This window comes from Rhinopithecus roxellana, chromosome 2, assembly GCF_007565055.1.
Source record: "Rhinopithecus roxellana isolate Shanxi Qingling chromosome 2, ASM756505v1, whole genome shotgun sequence".
NCBI lineage: Eukaryota > Metazoa > Chordata > Mammalia > Primates > Cercopithecidae > Rhinopithecus > Rhinopithecus roxellana.
This window is the reverse complement of record NC_044550.1, coordinates 139,368,992-139,393,796: the sequence shown is the minus strand read 5'-3', so window position 1 is coordinate 139,393,796 and position 24,805 is coordinate 139,368,992. Positions and strand designations below refer to the sequence as shown.

The 24,805-nt window shown below is 35.4% G+C and overlaps 1 protein-coding gene across 4 annotated transcripts in view; it reads left to right on the top strand.

The window, feature by feature from the left end:
* The window catches only part of ARAP2 (ArfGAP with RhoGAP domain, ankyrin repeat and PH domain 2), a 186,131-nt gene that overhangs the window by 81,487 nt on the left and 79,839 nt on the right, over positions 1-24,805 (top strand). For all 4 annotated transcript variants that reach the window (XM_010365834.2, XM_030921122.1, XM_030921111.1 and 1 more), the window contains exons 10-19: positions 2,662-2,777; positions 4,941-5,140; positions 8,174-8,259; positions 9,093-9,275; positions 10,213-10,387; positions 10,843-10,977; positions 18,477-18,621; positions 21,031-21,133; positions 21,788-21,986; positions 22,176-22,239. In XM_010365834.2, coding sequence (XP_010364136.2) covers positions 2,662-2,777; positions 4,941-5,140; positions 8,174-8,259; positions 9,093-9,275; positions 10,213-10,387; positions 10,843-10,977; positions 18,477-18,621; positions 21,031-21,133; positions 21,788-21,986; positions 22,176-22,239 — 1,406 coding nt within the window. The remainder of the gene's footprint in view (positions 1-2,661; positions 2,778-4,940; positions 5,141-8,173; positions 8,260-9,092; positions 9,276-10,212; positions 10,388-10,842; positions 10,978-18,476; positions 18,622-21,030; positions 21,134-21,787; positions 21,987-22,175; positions 22,240-24,805) is intronic.

The window sequence follows — 24,805 nt, the reverse complement described above, 5'->3', positions numbered from 1 at the left end:
ATGTCATTCTTACTATCTGCTAGTATGATGGTCAGAGTATTATGTGTGCCCTTAGTAACATACAGGACTTGCAGGCGAGGCCCCCATCAGAGAATATAACCTGGAGTGATCTGATACACAGTTTTTGTCAAATACCTCATTATGGAGAATTGTTTGCAGGACGTGCAGTCCAAGTATTTATTCTAGAGTTTATTTATTTATTCTAAAGTTTATTCAGGTATCAAGGTGAGCCATCGAAAAGCTGTTTTAAAAATATCTTATCGGCCGGGTGCGGTGGCTCAAGCCTGTAATCCCAGCACTTTGGGAGGCCGAGACGGGCGGATCACGAGGTCAGGAGATCGAGACCACCCTGGCTAACACGGTGAAACCACATCTCTACTAAAAATACAAAAACTAGCCGGGCGAGGTGGCGGGCGCCTGTAGTCCCAGCTACTTGGGAGGCTGAGGCAGGAGAATGGCGTAAACCCGGGAGGCGGAGCTTGCAGTGAGCTGAGATCTGGCCACTGCACTCCAGCCTGGGCGACAGAGCGAGACTCCGCCTCAAAAAAAAAAAAAAAAAAAAAAAAATCTTATCTTGCTACTCCTACCTTACTTAATTTCTTCACTTGTGAAAGAGAGCTTGAGTTCCCAATCACATGCATTGGGAGTTTATCCAATGGGTATGTGATCCAGCAGGAGCATAGCTGTGGATAATTGAGGAATTAAAAAAATTAAGAATCAAGTATAACCCTGTGCCAATAGGCTGAAACTTATTAAAATGCAGCTGATTAGAAAAGCTTGATTTTCTTCCTTCCATAGAGATCATGTTAAGTGCTATTTTTCATTAAGTGGGCTTAGTATACAAAGTGGAAGTGTGACACTCCCATTCTAATTATTTTACAGCACTCAGCATTTTTCTGCATATTTTCTTTTATATCACTGATTTTCAGTTTCTGGCTAGTTTCCCCTAGTAAAGTGAGCCATTTGTTCTTTCATCAGAAAAAAAAAAAAAAAAAAAAAAAAAAAAATCAGTTGATGATTTGTTTTCTAAATGAGTCATTTCCTTATTCTAACTAAAAACCTTATATATTAAAAATGTAAGAGAGGCTTTCCCACAATTTGCATCTGGAAACTCTGGATGCTTTTACAAGTTGGGGGGCATTTGTTATAGAATGATTTTTTTCCACTTACTTTGTAAGTCGGGAACACATTAGTACTAAATGACAAAAACCTGAAGAAGAGCTTCACTAGATGGAGATTTGTTTTAACAAATCCCATGGTGTAGGCAGTAAGAGATTGGTACTACCAGAGAACAGGGTTTTCCCTATTCTTGTCCTCACTTTGGCATCCTTAGAGCCTAAGAATTTGTCCTCAGTCTTCCCTTTTCTAGGACTGTGAAGTTTTAAAATGGCTTCAGTGCTTCTAGCAGTTACTTCCCCTGAAGATGGAAAGGCAAGGGCCGAAAGGCTTTCTTCTTCCAAGGCTGTTCGGCCCCTCCCCCTCCATTCTACCAGGAGTTGTTTAAATTTTATTGAAGGAAACTACAACACATGGTCACTTCTAAGTATAGGGGAGTGGAGAATATACTTCTTTTATTTTTGGCGTCTATAGCAGGAGAGACAAAGAGAAGAGGCAGATGAGTGGCTTCTTTCTTCTCTTACAATCTCTAACAAGTGTCCTTACTGAAAATGGGCCAGTATTTTTTTCTTTTTGTATTTTGCCTTCAATATTGCTACTTTTCTTTAGTCATAATTTAGGAATTCAGAACACATTTAGTCTGAATTTATTCAAATAGATCATTCTTTTTTTGATGTACATATTGTTTTGTAAAGTGTGGAGATTATTTAATTGATAAGTCACATTCTGAAATCCATATGGGTAGATGATATATTGCAAACTTTAGTGCTTTTAGAATGCAGAGTCTGTTGTAGCCTTTTGAACAATTTTGAATTTTCATGAGACAAGTTGAACGTAGTAACTATAGATTTTGAACAAATGGCAGTTTTTATACCAAAGTAGCATTAGAGGAATTTTAGGAATCTGACTGAAGGGAGATAAAAGCAATAAAATATTGGAAATGAGGTAAGATTGTATACCTCATAAGACAAGTAATGCTTTTGTTTGAGAGTAAATGAAGAGAAAAATAATGACAAACAGCAGAGGTAATTTAAGATAGTAAAACAAGGAAAGAGCAATCAAACAGATTCAGCTCCAAATCTTTTCTACCACATACAAGTAGCTGCACTTTCCATGTAACCTTCTTCCATTGTGCCTCAGTTTTCCCATCTTTTTACATAACTAGTAATGATGCTAACCTCCTAATATCATTTCCACCTAGGAAGCTGCTTGGCATATAGTAAGAGGTAGTTAGTATTTAGCTTCCTTTAATGAATGGATAAAGGTGAATATTGTGCCTACTTTCAAAAGCAAAGCATGTCTAGTTCAGTTTCTGTGGCCTAGTCAATGTATCTTTCACGTCAAAGAAACCCCATATGCTATAAATAGGCCAGCTGTAAAGCTTAAGATGGCCCAGTGCTAGTATGTATTAAAAGTGGTTACCTAAAGTGAGACAGATTTTGTAGTAAAATTTGGTAGAATTTATTGGAATTTAGAAAATATAATTATACTTTCAAAATCTTTTTTTTGTTTCTTTATAGTTTTTTATGTTTTTCTCCAAACTAGGATTTTAAGAGTGGACTTGGTATTACCATAATTCCTATGAATGTAGCAAATGTAAAACAAGTGGACCGAACTGTGAAACAGTCTTTTGAAATAATCACTCCCTATAGGAGTTTCAGGTAAGCTATTTTTAAACATTTTGTATTCGATTCGTACTACTATAGGAAAGCTTGGGTGATCCACCTTTATGTTGTTCGTGGTGATTTTTCTCTTATAGGCCATTTAAAGTTATCTTCCTACTTTTCCATATTGTCTAATTCATTAGCCACTATATAAAAACACCTTGTAAAAGTGACCTGAATAATCACAAAACATGCAAAAATATTTATTTCATGAAATTTGAGTAATTTCTTTTTTTTTTTTTGAGTCGGAGTCTCGCTGTGTCGCCCAGGCTGGAGTGCAGTGGCCGGATCTCAGCTCACTGCAAGCTCCGCCTCTCGGGTTTACACCATTCTCCTGCCTCAGCCTCCTGAGTAGCTGGGACTACAGGCGCCCGCCACCACGCCCGGCTAGTTTTTTGTATTTTTTAGTAGAGACGGGGTTTCACTGTGTTAGCCAGGATGGTCTCGATCTCCTGACCTCGTGATCCGCCCGTCTCGGCCTCCCAAAGTGCTGGGATTACAGGCTTGAGCCACCACGCCCGGCCGAGTAATTTCTTAATACTTAATTTTCTTACTGGGCATGGTGTATGTTAATTTTTTGAAAACAAGTATGTGATAATTTCCTTCTCATTTAGAAGAAATGAAATAAAAACATATTACATTGTCTTTAAGTTGTATTGCTATTTATCTTCTTTTAGCCTGATCAAATACAATCCTTCATTTAAAAATCAATGCCTAATTACTTTTGTTCCATATGATTTCCTCTAGGGACTCCAGCTTCAAATGATACTAAATTTAATGAATCTCGTAGTACCTATTGATCCAAATATTTTAGCATTTTTTTATGTGTCTTGTATTATGGTATTCTACTAACTGTATCATTATGACAATAAAACAGATAATTTAAAGTACTTAATATGTTTTAATAAACTAAAATGACTCCATAGTTTTAGTATACAGAAGAGGCATAAGTCAACATCTTTTGAGTTCAACTATATTAATTAGTTCGTTATAAATAATCGCATCACAGAGTAGTGTGCAAGTCAGAGGTGATTGTTCTAGGCCTTTAAAGGACTAACAATTAGGAATTTCAAAGATACTATCAAGTGTGTTACTCATTTTGCCTGTTAAACTATATCCATTGCCTCAAATTTTGAGAAAGAAATGATTGCATAAAAATAACAAACTTTATTTTTACATTTGCAGATTCTAGCCAAAACTAAAAATATAGATATTAATCTATTGTCTGTGACAAATTTCTAGTAGAACCAGAAACCACTAAGAGTGATGGAATCCTAAAGAGCTTTAAAAAGTATAATTCATGTAGGCCATTTATTTTTATGGATTATTTAGAATATGTTAGCTGTGATTTTCATTATATTTCAAAGCATTTTCCTCTTTACAAAAGAAAATTTTAATATGAATCAGTTTTGTGGGTCATTGACCGAGTATGTAGCACTGTAGCACGTTCCTTTACACATTGTAGGGGCTCAGTAAATATTTCTTGAAGGAATGAACTGCTGTTTAATGTTTTTATTAGTTCACTTGAGCTCCCAGTAAACATTAAGATTCAGAATAAATCAGAACATGGCTAAAAATGTGTTAGAAAACTGTTAGAATGGTAACCACTTAAAACTTTTTTGATTTCCCAGTTTCTTAGAACCATCTGGGCATTCTTCTAATTAAAAAAAAAAAAAAAAAAAAAAAAAGAGAATCTATTCTTAAGTTTGAAAGAAAAGTCACAATTTCTGGTGGGTGTTGTTGATAACATAGCTTCAGACTATCATGGCATACTTGTTTGGCAAAATATTCCAGTAGCCCTGAAACTCTGCCAATAAACTCTTATTGATGATTACATAACCATTGCTTAGGAAACATAGCCTCTTGTTTAGACTTGTGACCTAACAGGGCAAATTTTATGTTTTCTTTAGAAAATATGTATGTTAATTTTGGTTCAAGATGCGTAAACAAAGACATAAGCAATGTGGAAAATTAAAAGGAAAAAAACACGATTTGTTGAGTTAAATGATTTTTAACAGAAAAGACAACCCAGAACTGCCTAGCAGGCATATTTTTCAGCTGTTGTTTAATTTGTGAGTGAAATGAATATGCAAACTGAACATACTGCTTAATTGGCCTTTACAAGGGAGATCGATAACACAGAAACGTTAATTGTTTCAGCTTTACAGCCGAGACTGAAAAAGAGAAACAAGACTGGATTGAAGCTGTGCAGCAATCAATAGCAGAAACTCTCTCTGATTATGAAGTAGCTGAGAAGATTTGGTTCAATGAATCTAACAGGAGCTGTGCAGATTGTAAAGCCCCGGATCCTGACTGGGCATCCATCAATCTCTGTGTTGTCATCTGTAAAAAGTGTGCAGGTAATTAGTGATAAGTTACGCTCATCACTGCTTTGTGGCAGATGGACACTGAATGCTCTTCATTGTTGTATATTATATATCATAGCTAATGGTTGTGAAAAGTAAAACCAGAGAAAGCTTATTACATTTAAATCAAATTCAGAAATAACTTATAAGTCTAAACTTTTCTTATGTATGACTTAGATATAAAAATGTATTTTTAAGCATGTAATCATATTTTGTGCCTACTGGTCAATGTATAGATTTTTAAAAGGCAATGTTGAAATTTCTAGATTTTAGGTAAGTATGTTTTAGTATGCATCCTGAACAAGCTTGCAACTTTAACTTGAGGATTCGTCCACCTTTCCCCAGTCATTTTTGGTAAGACATATTTTTTACCTCAATGTTGTTTTGAGCACTAAACTTCATATGCCAGATCTGGTATCTCCTATAATAAGAATTTTTATAAGGAAGCACTTCACAAGACTATTGATGTTTATGAATACAAACCGGTACTATGACTGGTTTTCTTCTTGCGACCTCACACCTGACAACCTGACCTCTCCGTGTATTTGAGAGCTCAGACAGTTGCCCAAGTGAGTGGAAGGAAGTGGACCTCAGCTTGGGTGTGTGATCATGGAAGTTTTGGAGAAAGTTAACCACAGTCTAAACTTCAGTTCTCTTGGACTACCTGTGTCCCACCACCTTCTCCCTCACTGTACGTACACACACACACACACACACACACACACACACACACACACACACACACACACACACAGAGATGAGAAAGACAGAGAGAGAGAAAGAGAATGCAGCTCGAATGCTAACCACTGTGCTGGTGTGGGGAATTGAAAACATGTATAAGACATGACATTTTCTCCATGATAATGAGACGAATGTTGGACTGGAGTTGAATACAGACTTCAGTGAGGACGCTGGAGAGCAGCACCTACCTCAGCTAGAGTGCAGTGAGTAGTGCAGCCACAGGAGTTGCTTCAGCTCCTGAACACTTTTCTAGAGCACTGTTCAACTGCATTTCTCATCAAACTAAGATAGATTTCCTCACCAGCTAATTAATAATATCATTCACAATAAAAAATGCCCGTGAATCACATTCTACTTTGTATTTTATCCCATCTTTTTCTTCTCTCCAGTTTCATTGGAAGAGATGGCCTTTGTGCCCTTCACAGCTGCTTTTTTCTACCTTTGCTTCCTTTCTTTCCTCCCTCCTTAGGATACCACTTCATCACTTATTCACTCTCTTATGTAAGTATTCAGCTATGGTTTCTTTTGTTTCATTGTATAAACTTGCACAAGTTTGTCTCATTAAACCATCAGGATTTCTGAAAGTTACCCATTTCCTTCTATGTGTCAATCTCTGTCCCCTTTTCCTTTCATAGACAGGATGTTATAAAGAGTTGTAGTGTACATAGGTTTTTTTCATTCCTTTAACTTCCTAAGTTTTCTTCAGCATTCTGTAATCAGCTACCTTTTCACTCAACTGCCGTAAAAATCTTTTCGCCACATTTACCAATGTATTTTACCTCTCAGTTTCGGCGTGGTCACTTACTATCTTTATTATTGTCTCTTTATTTGAGACTCTTGACAACATGTCTCTCTGTGACATCCATCTTCCCTTGGCTTCCAAGATACCATTCGCTCTGTGTGTTCTTATTACCAATCTTTTTCTTTCCAGGTTACTTTCCATGCTTGTGAGATACACGTGTTCCCTTGGGTTACATTCTCACTTCTTTTTTACTGTGTTGCTCCTGAGTAATGTTATTTATCACTTTAATTCCATACTCATTTTTAAGCAGATGATTCTCACGCTGTTGGACACTAAACCCTTATGATTATATGCCTACTAGAATCTCTACTTAGATTTGCCAAATACACCTCAAATGTAACATGTCAAAAATGGAGCCATCGTTGTTCCCCTCAGCCCATTTCATAAAACTGCACATTTTCATACCTTCTCAATCTTGGTCAGAAGCAATACTGTCTACGCTGCACTCTCAAAGCCTAAAATCTGAGGCACCTTCTTGACTCTTCCTCTTTCCTTCAAACCCACCAAGTCTCATTCATTTTATCTTATCAACCTCTCTCAATCTGTCTGCTCCATTTTGTTTTCCTGCTGCCTCAACTCAGAATCTGTCATACCTAGGTTGCTCCAGCAACCCCTTTCATCTCTTCCCACAGGCTTTTAAGTTTTTACCTTCTGGGTACTGTATTGCCTGTAGGTAGTCATTATAAATGCAAACCTATGCAGATTTCTTCCACGGGAATTTAGGGCTTTGTGCTTTAAGTAGTTTCTACCAAAAAATAAAAAATAAACAAGAACCTCTTACCTATTGTAGGGAAAGGAATGAATATTCATTGTTCATTAGGCTAAGGGCCCTTAAGATCAAGGATAGTGGACTGTATACTATTTGTCCTTCTCAGCTTTGAAATAATCTGACATAGCCTGGTTGCTCAGTGATGACTGAATGATGATTTATACAGCACAATTGAATTGACAGTAATAAAATTCTGGGCTCTTACTCTCTTCCAGACATACTTGTTGAATAAAGTATTCATGTCAGATTTTTAAGGACACACTTATTAGACATGTAACTAGTTTTACAATAGTCAAGTTTTTGTAACAGTAAAGAAATACTATCTGCATTTACATACACGTGATTTTAGCAAGCTTTACAAAAGGTTTCCAGTGGCTTATTTCTAGCTGATTAGTAAATGAGGAAATATTTATACATGTATCTGTACATATGCACACATGCGCATAAATATATTTTTAAGTGTAGTTTTTTTTTTATCAGTGCAGATGCTGATGATGATTGCTGCTGTTTTTATTGTAGCCAGCTGTGATTTGTCTAATTCCCACTACTACTGTTAGTGCTCTTGTCATCTTGTCATTGAGGAAAGCAGGTATTGGCGTGTTTTAAGTTGAGAAGATACGCAACAAACATAGACATATACACTTTTTTTAAAAAACAAAGTAAAATAAATTTACATACAAATTAAAATAGAAATGCAATTGTGTTTTGACTCTAGGCCAGCATAGATCTTTGGGACCAAAAGATTCCAAGGTTAGAAGTCTAAAAATGGATGCTAGCATTTGGAGCAATGAACTCATCGAGGTGAGTCTTATTTAACTTGAATGGGGTTGTGGTAGGGGTTCAGTTTGCAGAGACTGGGAGGAGGTATGCCATGGGGTGTGGTGGCAGGAATTTTTCTCAGGGCTCTTTGATAAAGTTCTCACTACATTATGAAAATGGCTTATAGACTTTTTAATAGTAACTCTTTGAGAATGCTTCCTAAATGAGATAGTTATTTTAAAAGTAAAAGTATAGATGATCCTTAATAATAATAATAAGGACTTAGAAAGGTTTGCCAGCTTTTTTTTTTTTTTATGCTAGAACTGTGTGTGTGTGTGTGTGTGTGTGTGTGTGTGTGTGTGTGTGTGTGTGTTAAACCCAGCATGGGTAAAATAATAGGAGAGTGAATGAGAACATTTGGAAAAATTTACTGTTCTTTACTTTGGTCATACTCTGTCATTAACTGTGATCGAGGCTACTTTGCTGTGTCCTGTCTCCATTTTCGGCTCCTGTTCCACCACCAAGCACTTTAGACAACATTAGCCCACCTACTCGGCCATTTAAAGTGAATCTGTCTCAGTTGGAGTGTCAAAGAATGAAAATACTTTTGCTACTATTTGTGGTGTTTGCAATTCTTTACAAGCTAATTTCTTTCCATTATTTAGAGTGGCTAGGCTGTATTCAAAACTGATCATAGTATCTGCTTTCACTCCTTTTTCTGGAAGAGTTAAGTATTTCATTTGTTTTCCTGTACTTTATACTAAGTTATGCTTTAATTTGTAATATAATTCAGTTTCCTGCAGATTCAAATACCTTTTATGAACTGATATATTGTGTTTTTTTTTTTTTTTTTTTTTTTTTTTTTGACAATTCAGCTTTTTATTGTCATTGGAAACAAAAGAGCAAATGACTTTTGGGCTGGTAATCTTCAAAAGGATGAAGAATTACATATGGACTCACCAGTAGAAAAGAGAAAAAACTTTATTACTCAGAAATATAAAGAAGGAAAATTCAGAAAAACCCTTTTGGCATCTCTCACTAAAGAAGAATTAAATAAGGTATTCAATTAAACATAGCAGCAGACATGGATTTTAATGTCTTTTTAATGATGTGCCAAGATTCTTGAGAAAAAGTAAAACATCTTGTACTATCTGATAAAATTGTTTATTTCCTTTTGTGAGATTATTTCAGTGGTTTCCCCCTTGTTTCACTTAAGGATTCATTGTCAAAAAAGCATAAATTCTTCCTCCATAACTAAAGTTTCCTGCTAACTCATGGTGCCACAATCTGAGGATTTGGAAGCAAATGGGGATCCAGTAAAGTGAAGTCTGAGGACTGATATAATGTGGGAACAAAGGATGAGAAGAGATGTAGAGGCAGCTTATTATTTCAAGGCAAAAGAAAAAAAAATTCTAGCAATTCCTATTGTTTGTACAAAGATGATATATAACATAAGTCAATCATATTTTTTATTACCTCTTTCTCACTGTTCTTCCTCCTTCCTATGCTGGGCCCCCGAGGGGAAGATCGTGAATTTGCTTTGCACTCATCTTTCAATTTCTCATAGCACTTGATAATTCAAATATTCTGCAGCTCTTGATTAGATTGGAAAATATATATTAACATTCATATGAAAAACACTTAATGGTTACTTCATTATTATATTGAAATATTTTGCTTCTCTGCGCATCAGCCATTATCATAGCATGTAAGCATAAAGATGTCTTCCAAAGCAAGTATGATGGATTAGGTTTAGAAGGAACATCATAGCAACCAGACAATGAATTGAGACTTGGAGGTCTTGGGTTGTAATTTAAATTCACACAAACCAGGCCTTTTGTGCCTATTGCCTAATTCATGGCATAATTATTAGTAGCTGCCTTAGGATAAAAGGAATACAGTCTTTATCCCATACATGAATTGTCAGACTTTCACTCATTTTAATAGCTAGAATCTTTTCTTTCCTTAAGATGTGTATTTTCTTTTAATGACCAGGCTCTGTGTGCTGCTGTAGTGAAACCAGATGTTCTGGAAACAATGGCTTTGCTGTTCAGTGGAGCAGATGTCATGTGTGCCACTGGAGACCCCGTGCATAGCACCCCCTATCTGCTAGCCAAGAAGGCTGGGCAAAGTCTGCAAATGGAATTTCTCTACCATAACAAATTCTCAGGTTCGTCACTGTCTCTTCATTAACCTGGTCTCTTCCGATATTTCCATAAAAGGACTGAAGCATAAGTCTATTTATTTTTCACATAAGAGAAACCATCAGAATGAAGAAAAATGTAATTACCCAAAAGGTAGAGGGGCCTAAGACTATTTTTTATATTGTTTCAATAAAAAGTTTAGGAAGTCAATCTTTTATATTCCCTTAATCTTATAAATGGAAGATTAAAATAGCTAACCCACATAATCATTTCCACCAACATTAAATCCGATTTTCATATATGAATAATAAACATGACTTAAGTGCTTATTTGCAAATTTTATGCAAAGTAAAATAAATATCTCTTTATAATTATTCTTTGGTAAATTTTAAGTAGTTTTTCTTCTAGCTCAAAACTCATGCACATATTATAAGCAAAAGGAAAATTGTTTACATTTTAGATATTTCTTTAATTTTTCTAGATTTCCCTCAACATGATATTCATTCCGAAGGTGTATTAAGTCAAGAGTCTTCCCAGTCCACATTCCTCTGTGACTTTTTGTATCAAGCTCCTTCTGCTGCTTCTAAACTCTCTTCAGAGAAAAAACTGCTTGAAGGTATTTTTTTCTGTTCCTTTTAGATATTATCTGATAAAAACTTCATTCCATTATCAAAACAATTAGGTTTAGATTTTGATTTTTTGAGATGTTAGATTTGATCTCCAAGTAGAGATATTTTTGAGGATTTATAAACGCTTCTAGGTACAAATATTATTTCATATACTGCAGCAGGGATTTACCATTGGGTTGGAATGCTGAGTGAATTCTCAGCAGAATTCACTGATATCTACCTTAAGGCTAACCAATTCTGTTTCAGGTTATAAAGGTTACTCTGACAAAAAAAAAAAAAAAAAGTGAAACTCAGCCCCTTTCCTTAGGGATGGACACCCCAACTGGCTCACTAGATAATGCAGATAAATGTGAACACATAGGAAGAAATGACAAGATTTTAGTACATATTCAATTAGAGTACTAAGTAATATCAAAAAGTTCACTTTTTTTTTTTCTGATGAAAAGTGTGTGTGTGTGTGTGTGTGTTTAAGTAAAATAAAACTTAAGCTTGATTTCAAAAAATGATGAGAATCTGATTTAACAACATATTCTAGGTTTGGGGAATTATCTGAGCAGAGTCACAATGGGGCATTTATTCATTTATCCTTCCAACTCCTTGTGTCAAACTGATGCTAGGTATTGGGAATTTAAAAATGACTAAGACACAGCCCTTATGCTCATGTATATACATTGGAACAAATCTGAGAAATATAGGGAGGAAAATATCATGCAATCTGCCTTACTGGAACAAAGAGTGTAACAGAGATTAAGCTGTACCTGCCAATTGATGGTGGCCATTGATTGGCTCCGGAGCCCAGCATTAATTCACTAGGTGATATAATTCAGCTATATTACTCAATCAAAAGAATTATAGAATAACAAACTCACTGTAGAGTGTTAATCCTCATATATGTGATTTGCAGTTCTTATTTCAATATAAAAGCTTTATTTCCAAATATATATATATATATATATATATATAACATATACCCTGAAGCAGAATTATATTGGGATTAACTATGCATTATTAGATTTTCCTGAAAAGAATAGCTGTCCTATAGTGAATGAGCATGTATTATGTGTAAGGCATGGCTTTAGGTACTTTACATACATTAATTATAATCCTCATAAAAGTCCGCAAGATCATTGATGTTATGTCGATTTTCACATGAACAATGAAGCTCAGCATGAAGCAGAAGTTTACACCTGATTTGTGTTCTCAATGTTACAGTAGCACTTTAGCTTTGGTCAAAGTGTGACAGCCAGATGACAGTAGAATGGCAGAGCATTTTTATCCTTTGAATTAGATGTTTTTGATTCTTTCGACAATTGGTTTTTGTCATCCTATACTCAGCCTAGCCAATAATAAATGTCAGATTTTACTGAGTTTTTGTTTTTTTGTTTTTGTTTTATTGTCTTCCATTTTTACTGTCAGTATTATCCCTAAGTAGTTAAAAGATAAGCGATCAGAAGATGAAAGTTCTTGGACAGTCTGTGAATTGACTATATCGATCATCAAAAGCATTCTACAGGTTAAAAATAATCTTTATATTCTTTTTGACAATTGTGGTTATAATATTTGTAAACTTACCAGTCTTCTTTAATATTTTCTTGAAACAGATTGGTTTTTAAATTTACTTGAGTACTACATTGATGTAATAAACAATTGTAACTAAATAATTCCTTTTTTGTATATTAACTATGGATTTTTGGTTAAAATTTATTTTAAAAAAGAAAAGGGTACATTATCTATATATGTAATTTACAGATATTTTTCCATTTTAAAACATTACCTTTTAGGTAATATGAAAGTGAGCTTCTGTATTTTTTCTATATAGTACAATAGCAATGATTTTAGTGAAAATAATCTGGCAGGGTATTCTTTGATTTTCTTAATATCTTTCATCCAATTTACCAGCAAGTTCTATCACTTCAAACTCAAAATAGATCTTGAAGCAGTTGGCTACTCTTCATTTCCACTGACGTCCTTCCAGCCACAGTAACCATCCTGACCTACCTATGTTGCAGTGCCTTCCTTAATTGTCTTTCTGTATTTACCCTAGCTTCCCTTCAAAACTGTCTCCAAAAAAGAGGCTTATCTTTTTTGTTTCCTTCCTTAACTTAGGAAGGGGAGTTTCTGTTCCCGTCGTCCTTTGTCTCCCCGCCTTCCTTCAGGAACTACCCTCCAAACAAGAGGCTCCACTCCTAAATTCCTTCCCTCCTTCCCTCCTTCCCTCCTTCCCTCCTTCCCTCCTTCCCTCCTTCCCTCCTTCCCTCCTTCCTTCCTTCCTTCCTTCCTTCCTTCCTTCCTTCCTTCCTTCCTTCCTTCCTTCTTTCCTCTCTCTCTTTTCAGATGGAGTCTTGCTCTGTTACCCAAACTGGAATGCAGTGGCACAATCTCAGCTCACTGCAACCTCTGCCTCCCAGGTTCAACTAATTCTCTTGCCTCAGCCTGCTGAGTATTTGGCATTATAGGCACCCACCGCCACACCCAGCTAATTTTTGTATTTTTAGTAGAGATGAGATTTCACCATGTTGGCCAGGCTGATCTTGAACTCCTGACCTCAAGTAATCTGCCTGTCTCAGCCTCCCAATGTGCTGGGATTACACATGTGAGTCATTGTGCCTGGCCAATTGTCTTTAAAAATGGAAATCACCCAGGTAGTCAGAAGGCTGGGATAGGAAGATTGCTTGAACACAGCTTGGGCTACATGGGAAGATCATGTCTTCTAAAGGTCAACAACAACAAACAAACTGGAAAATGGAACATGTAATTCCATTGCTCAAGTACATCTAGTGACTCCTCATTCCAGAATATAACCTTATTTTTTATTGTGACCTAAAAGACCTTTTTAGTAGAATGGCGTGAACCTGGGAGGCAGAGCTTGCAGTGAGCCAAGATCCTGCCACTGCACTGCAGCTTGGGAGACAGAGCAAGACTGTATCTCTACATGGTTACTTGCCTGGCTGCACTGGTTTCCTCCCTATTCCTGGAACATGCCAAGTCCTTTTCTGCTTCTTCTGGTCCTTTTCACCTGCTGTTCCCTCTGCAAAGAGGGCACTTCCCCCAGTCTGGTTCCTTCTTATTCAGGAATCAATTCAGTCCCCCCTAGTTAGTGAGGCCTCTCTGACACCCTACTAATGTGTGAACCCACTGCCAGCCCTTCTCATTCATAGGATGCTGTGTATATTCGTCCTACCACTGATCACATGGAGATGTGCTGTTTCCATTTATTTGTTTCTCTTTCCCCCGAAGTGAAAGCTCAATGAGGCAACAACTTTTTCTAGCTTGTCAAGAATTATCAAATCTTTGATACCCCAAACAGTGTCAGCATATGTTAGGACATGATAAATATTTGTGGAATGATTGAAGAATCATTTTTTAGGGAAGTTACCACTAGTGTAAATGGATGACTCATATGTCAATAATTTGGTTTTGATCTGTGGATAAAAATATATAATTGCTGGCACAAAGCATATTTTGTGCAGAAGGCCCCTACTTGCAAATGAATAGGAAAAGTTGAAGTATCCAGAAAAACTTCTGTATTTGTTTTTTCCCCCTTGAAGTTTGTGCAATAGTGTTGTTTCTGTTGAACATCAGATTTATGAAAAAAATGAATTATTTGGAAAGATTTAGAGATTAAAGTGTGGTTGTCAACTTTGCCTCTGAAAGCAAGCACTTGGATGCTACCACACCATCAGCAGTTGTCAGGACAGCCATAGAGCAAAATGATTAAAAACAGAGACAAAAGTCTGGGAATAAAATGCATGCAGTTCCAGAGTTTCAGAGGCTTCAAGTTGTCAGTTCAGGGTTTCAAGATTTGAAGTTTTTCTAGCCTCTGGTTATGAAGACTGATCTGTATTCTTCTTTTCTTTTTTCTTTTTTTTTTTTTTTTTTTCGCTTTTCAGTTTAGTGTTCATGAAAAGAAAGATGGATTGCTTTTGTTGAACCTAAGCACAGAGTTGAATAATAGCATCCTGGTTTTGTTTTCCCTTTTCCCGCCTCGACCATATTTTTTCCCTTGATAGCTTAGCTTGATTTGTTTACACAGTATTCGATTTTTAAAAAGAAAGTGGTTGATTTGGATTACTAGAAATTGTATTTCTGTCTGTTTATATTTAACTTTGTAGATTAACATTGAGGAATTTTGAAGATCTTTTGTTCCGTGAAAGCCTAGATTGTATAGCTTAAACATGTTTTTCCAAGGCTAAAACACTTGTCTTTTAAATGAAAAGGATTACTAACATATATTAGTATTTGTAGTGGGTGTTGAATACTATTAATTTAGGAAATTTCTCATCATGAAACAAATTCATAGTTTCAAAAAATAATAATTTTGCCTTAACTATCTCAGATGTATTGTATACATATGTATTAGAAGGTATGACTTCTTTACTCTAATACATTTTTGAGATGAATGTATATAGTTCAAGCATTTAACAGATACTGTGAGTAACTGTGCAGCATTAAGAGGGAGGCTTCCAGAACCCACCTGCCTGTTAGGTTAAAACAGCAACTTCCAGAACCCAACTGCCTGAGGTTCCTTCCCCAACTCTGATGCTAAGTACTTAATGTGACCTCAGGAATGTCGATTAACCTGTTATGTGCCAGTGGAAAGGGTACAAGGAAGGGGCATAATATAACTGACATACCTGGGTTGTTCTGAGGAGTCAATGAGTTAAAGCATGTAAAATGTGTAGAACAGTGCATGGCACATAAATATGATGATGATGATGAAGAGGAGCACTGAAGAGCTTATGTTTAAACACAGTTGCCCCTGACTTCCAGTTAGCCTTTGAGTTTAGGTATGTTGTCCTGTAGGCTGTAGCCGACATTTACGGTATCCAACTATATTATGTCTGTCATTCCATGGCAGCATTTCAGTTGGTCACCTCTGGGGAATTCTTTACCTGTGCTTGGGTAAAGCTTGTAGTAATGTTTTTCTTCACTGATCTCAACATGAAGATTGAATAGAAAGAATGAATAACCCCTCTTGCCAGTCCACTAAATTTACTTGCATCCTGTAAGCTCCTATTTATGGAACAGCTGAGGCCTGAGTGTCATTCATTCTGTGGTCAGTTTTATGTTGGTAAACAGCTTCCTTTAACAATTAAAATGACTTGTGGAGCAAAGAGGGTTTCAAGGAGGGTACCGACATTTCTCAAAGTCAGATTTAGGAGTGAATATCTAAATTAACCCAGGCAGACCAGCATCATACAACATAATCTTGCTGAACCTTTTCATTGCTTCCCATATCAATAGGGATGTCACGATTTCCTGTCACAGCTTCATTATCATAAATCCTCAAAGACAATATGTGTGCCTGCCTTGTCTGACTTCTGGCCCATTTCACTTACAAAAATAAAGCTAAGAAATGGTTACAGAAATGAGAAAGCTACAGGACTAACTCTCCTCAAGCTTATAATTGTAACTGAAAATGAGTTTGTACATACCCTTTTAAAAAGATGTGTCATTTGTTTCCCATTAGAATTTACATAATGAGATTCTGCAGTCACATTTATGTTATGCTTAATTCATTTGGCACTGTTTGTTTAAGACCTTCGAATGGCTCCCACTTGTCTAAGTGAGAGAGGCACGAACTCCTGAACACCTGTCAAGTGAGACTCTTGGGGTCTGGCCTCTGCCGTGAACCTGCAATCTTGTTTCCCATTTCCCAACTTCACATGTAATCTGATTCTGGGCAAATAGGGTTTCTGCAGTTTCACCTTTCTATGACTTTCTTCTTACTGTTCTTTCCTGATACTATGGAAGGATTGTGGCCCTGAATGCTTTTTTTTGCTACTTTAGAAACATGCCTCCTAAATCATGAGGGATTATTTTATAGACTTTTTTTTCTTTGCAGTTTTTTTTTTTTTTTAAATCACTTCAGTATGAGGGGTGGCTTACCTCCTTGAATGCTTCTAATCTACTAAAGAGACAACCTGTTGGTTATCATTTTGAACGCATCTCCCCTTTCATTGGATTACAAGCTGCCTGAGAACAGGGGTGGATCTCCTAATCTATGACAGTGATTATGCACTGAATAATTGTACATTTTTTATTTATTCTCTTATGAAGATTCTTCTAGACATCTGAGTACATTGCTTTGAAATTACTTCCAAACACCCTTTGATTAGTATTTTGACTTTATCTTTTATTATATTTTAGAAACTCGCAATGAATGTTCATTTAAAAATTGTGGCTTTTCATGATTTTTATCTAACTGTGTAGACATACACTGTGACTCAGGATTTGAGGGCCAGGGAATTATATATCACCTTTGACCAGAAATTGCTTTGGTCCCTGTTAACTTTCTTTTCCAGTGCTCATAAAAGATTCGTTTATGCTATTTGCTTCTGCCAGTCATGATTGGACTTTCCATTTGGTAATTCATTTTCAGAGTACTGTGTCCTATCTAGCTCTCTAGGTGTCACCATTTTGATTGTTACTCCTTGTGATTGTTTTTTGAAGCCAACTACATTGTCTTGTTTTCTTTCATGTCACCCCCACACCCACGTAAGATTCTGATCATATGCTAAAGGAAAAATTTGAAATTAGTTTAATATATTCTTAAGCTTTTAAATTAGTTTGACTAATAATTTGAGACTTACAGAAAAGTTCTAAGAATAGTGCAAATAATTCTCATATACCTTTTACCCAGATGTATCAATTATTAACATTTTACATTTGCTGTATTTTTCTTTCTGTGTATGTGTATATATATGCCTATGTATAATACACATATATATGTATCATGTATGTATATACGGGTACATGTTTATCTCATACTTTCTTTATATGCACACTTAAAAGTAAGTTGCAGACATGACACCTCTTTACCTTTAGTAGTTTAGTATGTATTTCTTTAGAAGAAGGGCATTTATAAATAATACCCTAAAGTAACCACAGAACAGTAATCCAACTTCAGAAATTATCTAACATACAGACTTTCTTCATTATATCAAATATATAGACCTTAGTAGTCTTAGTGTCTGTAGATCTAATCTATATTTTAGGTGATGGTCTGATTTAGCCTGCAAGTGGTAGTGTGCTGACTTCCGTATAAGATGAATTTGAAATCTTCTGAACAAGCATTAAGGGCCCTGCAGATTCTGACCCTTCTTTTGCATACCTACCATAAGCTGCAGTTTCACTTTTCATGCTACCTTTTTTTTTTCCTTTTAATACTCTGTATAGACATTTCATTCTTTGCAGCTTCAGAGTTGTTTTTCAGCAACCTCTTTATGGCTCTGCCTTCTCTGGTCATCAATGTCACAGTCATTTTTGTTTTATACATTCCTTGCTACTAGATTGTAAATTCTTTGGAGAGCAGAGAATGTGACAACTTTATATCCCACGCAGCAATATCATATACTTTATGTGAAATAGGCAATTAATAAATGTATTTACTTGCGTCCAACCATTATTTAGAAGCATATATTTGTTTTTAAAATTAGATTCATGATTGGCTCAATTTGTTATTTGTTTTGTTTTAAATTCTTAGAGACAAATAAAAAATGGTGTGTTTTGGAAGGAGGCTTCTTGAGTTACTATGAAAGCGATAAGTCTACCACACCTAATGGCACCATTAATATCAATGAAGTTATCTGCCTGGCTATACACAAAGAGGACTTCTATTTAAATACTGGGTAGGTCTGTCTTTACACAATTAGGAGGTAAAATGTATTTTCAGATAATTATACCAGGTAATGAGAGTTTTGTTATTTTAATTCTTTAGTTGCTTCTAATAGAAGGGTTGAATGGTTTTTGAAGCTTACTTACCTTACACTTTTGGAAATTTCTTTTGGGAACTCACTATAAAGCAGGAAAACTAAAATATTTACAGTAGGTAATATGAAGTGCTAACATGTTTGAATCAAATCTTATGTATTTTTTTTTTTTTGAGATGGAGTCTCGCTCTGTCATCCAGACTGGAGTGCAGTGGCGCAATCTCGGCTCACTGCAACCTCCACCTCCTGGGTTCAAATGATTCTCATGTCTCAGCCTCCTGAGTAACTGAGATTGCACATACCACCACACCTAGTTAATTTTTGTATTTTTAGTAGAGATGGGGTTACACCATATTGGTCACGCTGGTCTCAAATCCTGACCTCAAGTGATCCACCCATCTCGACCTCCCAAAGTACTAGGATTACAAGCGTGAGCTACTGTGCCTGGCCAAATCTTATGTAAATGTATAGCATATCATTTATGACCATTGTAGTCATTTAATTTTTTTACTTATTATTTAAAGTAGTGTACTAGTGGTAAAATTCATTTATCCATTTAATGAGTATCATAATTAAAACAGATAAGAAAGGAGAATATTCTATGATGATCTGTTCACATTAAAATAAACAATATTTAATAGTATATTGAAATGCTAAATTTCTTAAAGATATATTTGTTAATTTAATGGTCAGAAAAAGTCACAATGAATAGATTAAGCATTATTTATGTAATATATTTGACTCACCTATACTATAGTTTAAACAAATCTCCGTGAGGACTTTAAAAGCAGGCCCCCTAAGATCTTTGGTGTGAAAGTATCTTACCATGTTTTTTGATGTAATTAATGAAAAACATTGACATTAAAATCTGAAAAAAATCAGTTTTATAGGAGCATAGATTTTAAATAAGATTTTTATATGAGAAAGAGAAGAAATTTGCAAAGCTCTTATTTACACAAAACTACATTGAACATATTACCTTTATTTTATGACTAATTGAGATGACTTGTTTTCTAGTAAATATGATTTGATTTATGATGTGAATAAAACTGATTACTAATTGACTTTTGTTTTAATCTTAATAGTGTTTTACCCTAAATTATTATTCAATGTAATATGACTTATGGAATGTTAAAATCGGTGTATTCTATATATTAAGCTACTAATTAGTAAATGAAATATAACAAATATAATTAATACTAGTTTATGTCAATATATTAATACGTTAAAAATAAAATATTCTTGATAACATATACTGATACAAGTAGATATGCAAAGAGAAAGTATCTACAATGAGATGCGGTTAAAAAATAATTGTTGCCATAATATTCTTGCTAAATTGCCTCAAATAGCACATTGGAGAGTATGACCTCACTAATGTAGGCACTGAAGAGTTATATAGACATATTTTAGGAAGAGAGCTGGAAGAAGTGGTAAGGAGGTTGGAGGAAGAGAGACTGTAATTGTTGAGAATTGAACTAGAGGAAGAGGGTGAACTGATAAGATTAAAAGACTGACTGGACAAAGAGTTGATGTTAAGGGGAAGAATAAGTTACACTCAGGGGTTTTGAGCTTGTTGTGATGAGGTTGATTGTGATGCTTCTAAATTAGGACATGAAGGAGATACAGCAGGCTTGGGATGGAAAAGAGGAGAAAGGAAGATGACTTTGGCATAGGGTATTTTGAGCTTTTTAGGTAACAGTAGCACACATACTTAGCATGTGCTAAGAAATAAATGGAGTTGTGAATGAGGAACTCAGGAAAGAATTCAGAGCATGGTATGTCACTTTAATGTTATCTATAGTAAGAGTTAGAAATTTGGGGTAAGTTGAGATGATGAAAGGAACATTTGTCTTTCTTACGAAAACTGTAAGAGAGTGTTAATGCTTCATGTGTTTGTGTTCTGGAGGGAACCTCTGTATGACTGGGCCTATTTGAAGTTAGACAAAAAGAGTATTAAAAACTGTTTGGGCAATGTTTCCTTTGAACAGTTGGTCAGAGTAAATCAAGAAGGAGTGGTGAGAGAGGGAAGACCAGACAGAGGAGAGCCCTTTGCTACATCAGTCAACTGATGAGTGTCCAGGGCATAAACAAAGTTATACAATAGAATGATTAAGTGATTATACAAAATATTCCTTTTGTCCAGTCCAGTGTGTTCCATTTACCTCATCTGAATAAAATGCAAACCATTAACAGAATCTGATAGGATGATTTCACAGCATTACTTTATTTTAAAAGGAATTTAATTAAAAACTTGACCTGTGTGCTATTTGTTCTCTTAGGAGCCAAACGTAACTGGTAGTATCTTTTTATTTGTGCGTGTTTTAGGCCCATCTTTATCTTTGAGATCTACCTACCCTCAGAACGTGTGTTTTTATTTGGAGCTGAAACATCTCAAGCTCAAAGAAAATGGACAGAGGCAATAGCCAAGGTATTTAAATATTATGTTATTGCTCTAAATCCAGACAAGATTCTGAACTGGGAGTCTGTGTTTGAGCATCAGGGGTCCATGAAAGTTTCATATAAGATTATAGGAATAAAGTTCATACTTCACTAGATTTTCAGAGAAAGTTATCAAAAGAGGTAGCTACCTTCTAGGAGCCTTAAGCAGGGAAGAAATTAAAGTAAAACTTGGAGAAATAATTCTTCAAATTAAGGCCATGTTTTTGATGGTTAGGATATTCTCAATATTGTAAAGTCATTTCTGTGTGTGTCTTTTTTTAGGCAGATATTTTATTCAAGGTATACACAAAGGAGAAAGGAGCAGATTCAGGAAAATATATAAATGGTGAAAAATGCTGAAGGTTGACATTTTGAAAAGTTCTACAAATCAATCAAGAGAATGTCTTGCGGTTTCAACTCTGTAGCAAGACAAGTAGTTTAGGATGCTGCCATTTGAAAATATATTATAGTTGTTCAGTTTTAAGACTGATAGCAAGTTTAATTTTTTTGAATTTGGTGTTACCTTTGAATCTTTAAAACAGAAAAACTAAGATAATTTGTCTATCTTCTCTCATATCTGTAGATAGGGAAGGGATTTCCTATTTTCACTGTCTTTATTACTTTTTTGTATTTGTTTTAACAGCATTTTGTTCCCTTATTTGCTGAAAACTTAACAGAAGCTGACTATGATTTGATTGGTCAACTCTTCTACAAAGACTGCCATGCCCTGGATCAGTGGAGAAAAGGCTGGTTTGCTATGGACAAATCCAGTTTACATTTTTGCCTTCAAATGCAAGAAGTTCAGGGAGATAGAATGCACTTAAGAAGACTGCAGGAGCTAAGTAAGAGTTTTTTTCCTCCCTTATCTTTGGAACACATTTCTTTATTGCATACAATAGTGGTAGCCTTTAGTAAAATCTTGATGGCTCACTCCCAAACTTATGACTAAACAGTATTAATATTTGTGTCTTCATGGATGTTTATTGTAGAGTTTTAGAAAAATAAGTTTTTGCTTTTCGTTCTCCCTTCAGCAATCAGCACAATGGTTCAAAATGGGGAAAAACTGGATGTCTTACTCTTGGTAGAAAAAGGGAGGTAAGTGCCTTTTTGCTTTTTGTTCTTTATCTCAACAACTCTGGGCAGTGGAATTTTTTGTTTTATTGTTATTATCTTGAGGGAGAAAACAATATTTTAAAACCTGTTGAAATTTTCTGAATCATATAAATATACATATATATAGTATATAGTCTTTCTTTGGAAAGACTATACCAATGATATTTACGTATTTTTATAATTTTTATGACAGACTTATTGTGATCAATTATTGTATAGTTTTCTATAGACCGAGATTCCTCTGTGACGTTTACATTTAAATATTTGGAAAGCAGTTTGGTAATTATAAATGTATCTTCCTGGTAAGAATATAATGACTATAAATTGTATTCTGAATTATCTATGCATGTGGGTCACGCATAGCTAAAATGTGATCTCTTGAATTTATTCAGTTTTTCAGTAACTAGTAAGCATCTACTGTGCATCAGGGACTGTTAAAGGTATTGGTGATATCATGATGAATAAAACAGACAAGTCCCTACCATCATGAAACATGTATAATATTAGGGAAAACAGTGTAAGCAGACAAAAATAATTATATGCTGTTCTGTCCGTCAATTTAAAATTCTACACAGAAAAATAAGTAATATAAAAATAGTCTGATGGGATAGTATCTGTGTTTGCTGGCTAAGAGAAGAAATATTGGATGAAAGATCTTCATAAAGCGAAAAAGTAAACTTTGCAGTAATCCAGATAGAGTATTTCAGGTGTAGGGCCAAGGGTATTTGAAGACTCTACGAGTGTATTGTACTTGGCGTGTCCAAGTTCTGCAAGGAAGCTGTGGTGACTGGAAATATTTGAATGAAAGAGAGAGTGGGAAGAAATGATTTCAGAGATACCCACAGCCTGATCATATAGGGTCTTATCAGTTATGATGTGTAAAGATTTGAAATTTAATCAAAATATGATGGAAAGCTGCTCAGTCTGAGAGCTGGGAAGTGGAATGGTCTGATTTATGTTTTTACTGGATTACTCTGACTCCGGATGAACAAGCTTCTGGGGGACAAAAGTGAAATTGGGTGTTTAGTTAGGATGCTGGCCGGGAAAGCAATGGCTTACCTGAGAATAGGAGTGGTTGGGTATATTGTGAAGGTAGAGGTGTCAGGATCTGTTGATGGATTAAATAACTGTAAGAGTCAAGGATGATCCTAGAATTCTTGACCTGAGCAATTACTGAATTATGGTGCTGTTTTTTGAGAGAACAAATACTTGGAGCATAGAGGTAGGATATTCATAAGTTTAAGACAGTAGATCAAGAATTTGGTTTTGTGAATGGTAACTCGGAGATGTCTCTTTGGTGGCAAAGTGGATCTGGTGAGTAAGCAGTTGAATATGCATGTCTAGAATTAAGTGAAGAGGTTATATCTGGAGATATAAATTTGGAAGTCACGACTGTGCTCTTGCTATTTTGCTAAGGAACTGGACAGGTTCACCTAGTAGAGAGTGTGGATAGAAAAGAGAGTTGAAGATATAGCTGTTGTGTAAAGGTCTAGAAGAGGAGAGTGATCAAGCAAAGAAGCCTGAGGAGGAGCAGCTGGGAACATACCAGAGCAATTAGGAAGACAGTTTCTTTTATTTTTAATTTTGGATTCAAGGGGCATATATCTACATATGTGCAGATTTGTTACATGGATATATTGTGTAGTGCTAGGGTTTGGGCTTCTATTGAGCCCATCACCCAAGTAGTGACCATAGTACCCAATAAGTAGTTTTTCAGCCCTTGCCCCCTTTGGTCCCCACTTTTGGAGTTCTCAGTGTCTATTATTTCCATCTCTATTTCCGTGTGTACTCATTGTTTATCTCCCACTTATAAGTGACCACATGCAGTATTTGATTTTCTGTTTCTGTGTTAATTCACTTAGGATAAGGACCTTCAGCTGCATCCATGTTACTGCAAAGGACTTGACTTCATTCCTTTTTTATGGCTGTGTAGTATTCTATGGTATATATGACCACATTTTCCTTAGTCCATAAACCACTGATCAGCACTTGAGTTGATTCCACATCTTTACTCTTGTGAATAGTGCTGTGATAAACATATGGGTTCAGGTGCCTTTTTGGTAGAACCATTTTTTTTTTTTTTTCCTTTGGAGAGATACCTAGTAGTGGGATTGCTGGATCGAATGGTAGTTCTATTTGTAGTTCTTTGGAAAATCTTCAAACTGCCTTTCTTCTTCAACAAATTAGATATTTTTCCCTTTGGCTTCTTGTAATTTGCTTAAAAAAAAAAACCTCTTAATTATACTGGGTCATTATGGTTTGCTCTATAATAGTGCAAGATTATTTGTATTCTTACAAAAAAGTGAGCTAGAGAAAAGGAAACACTATTAAAATCATAAGATAAAACATATTTACTACTCATTAAGTGGAAGTAGATCATCATGAAGGTATTCATTGGTGTCTTTATATGTGTAGGCTGAGGAGGGGTTGATCATGCTGTCTTGGGGGGTGGCAGAGGCAAAAGAAAAATCTGTATGAAGGAATCTGTGCAGTTCAATCTTATGTTGTTCAAAGTTTAACTGCAATATTAAAATATAGCTAAATAAGC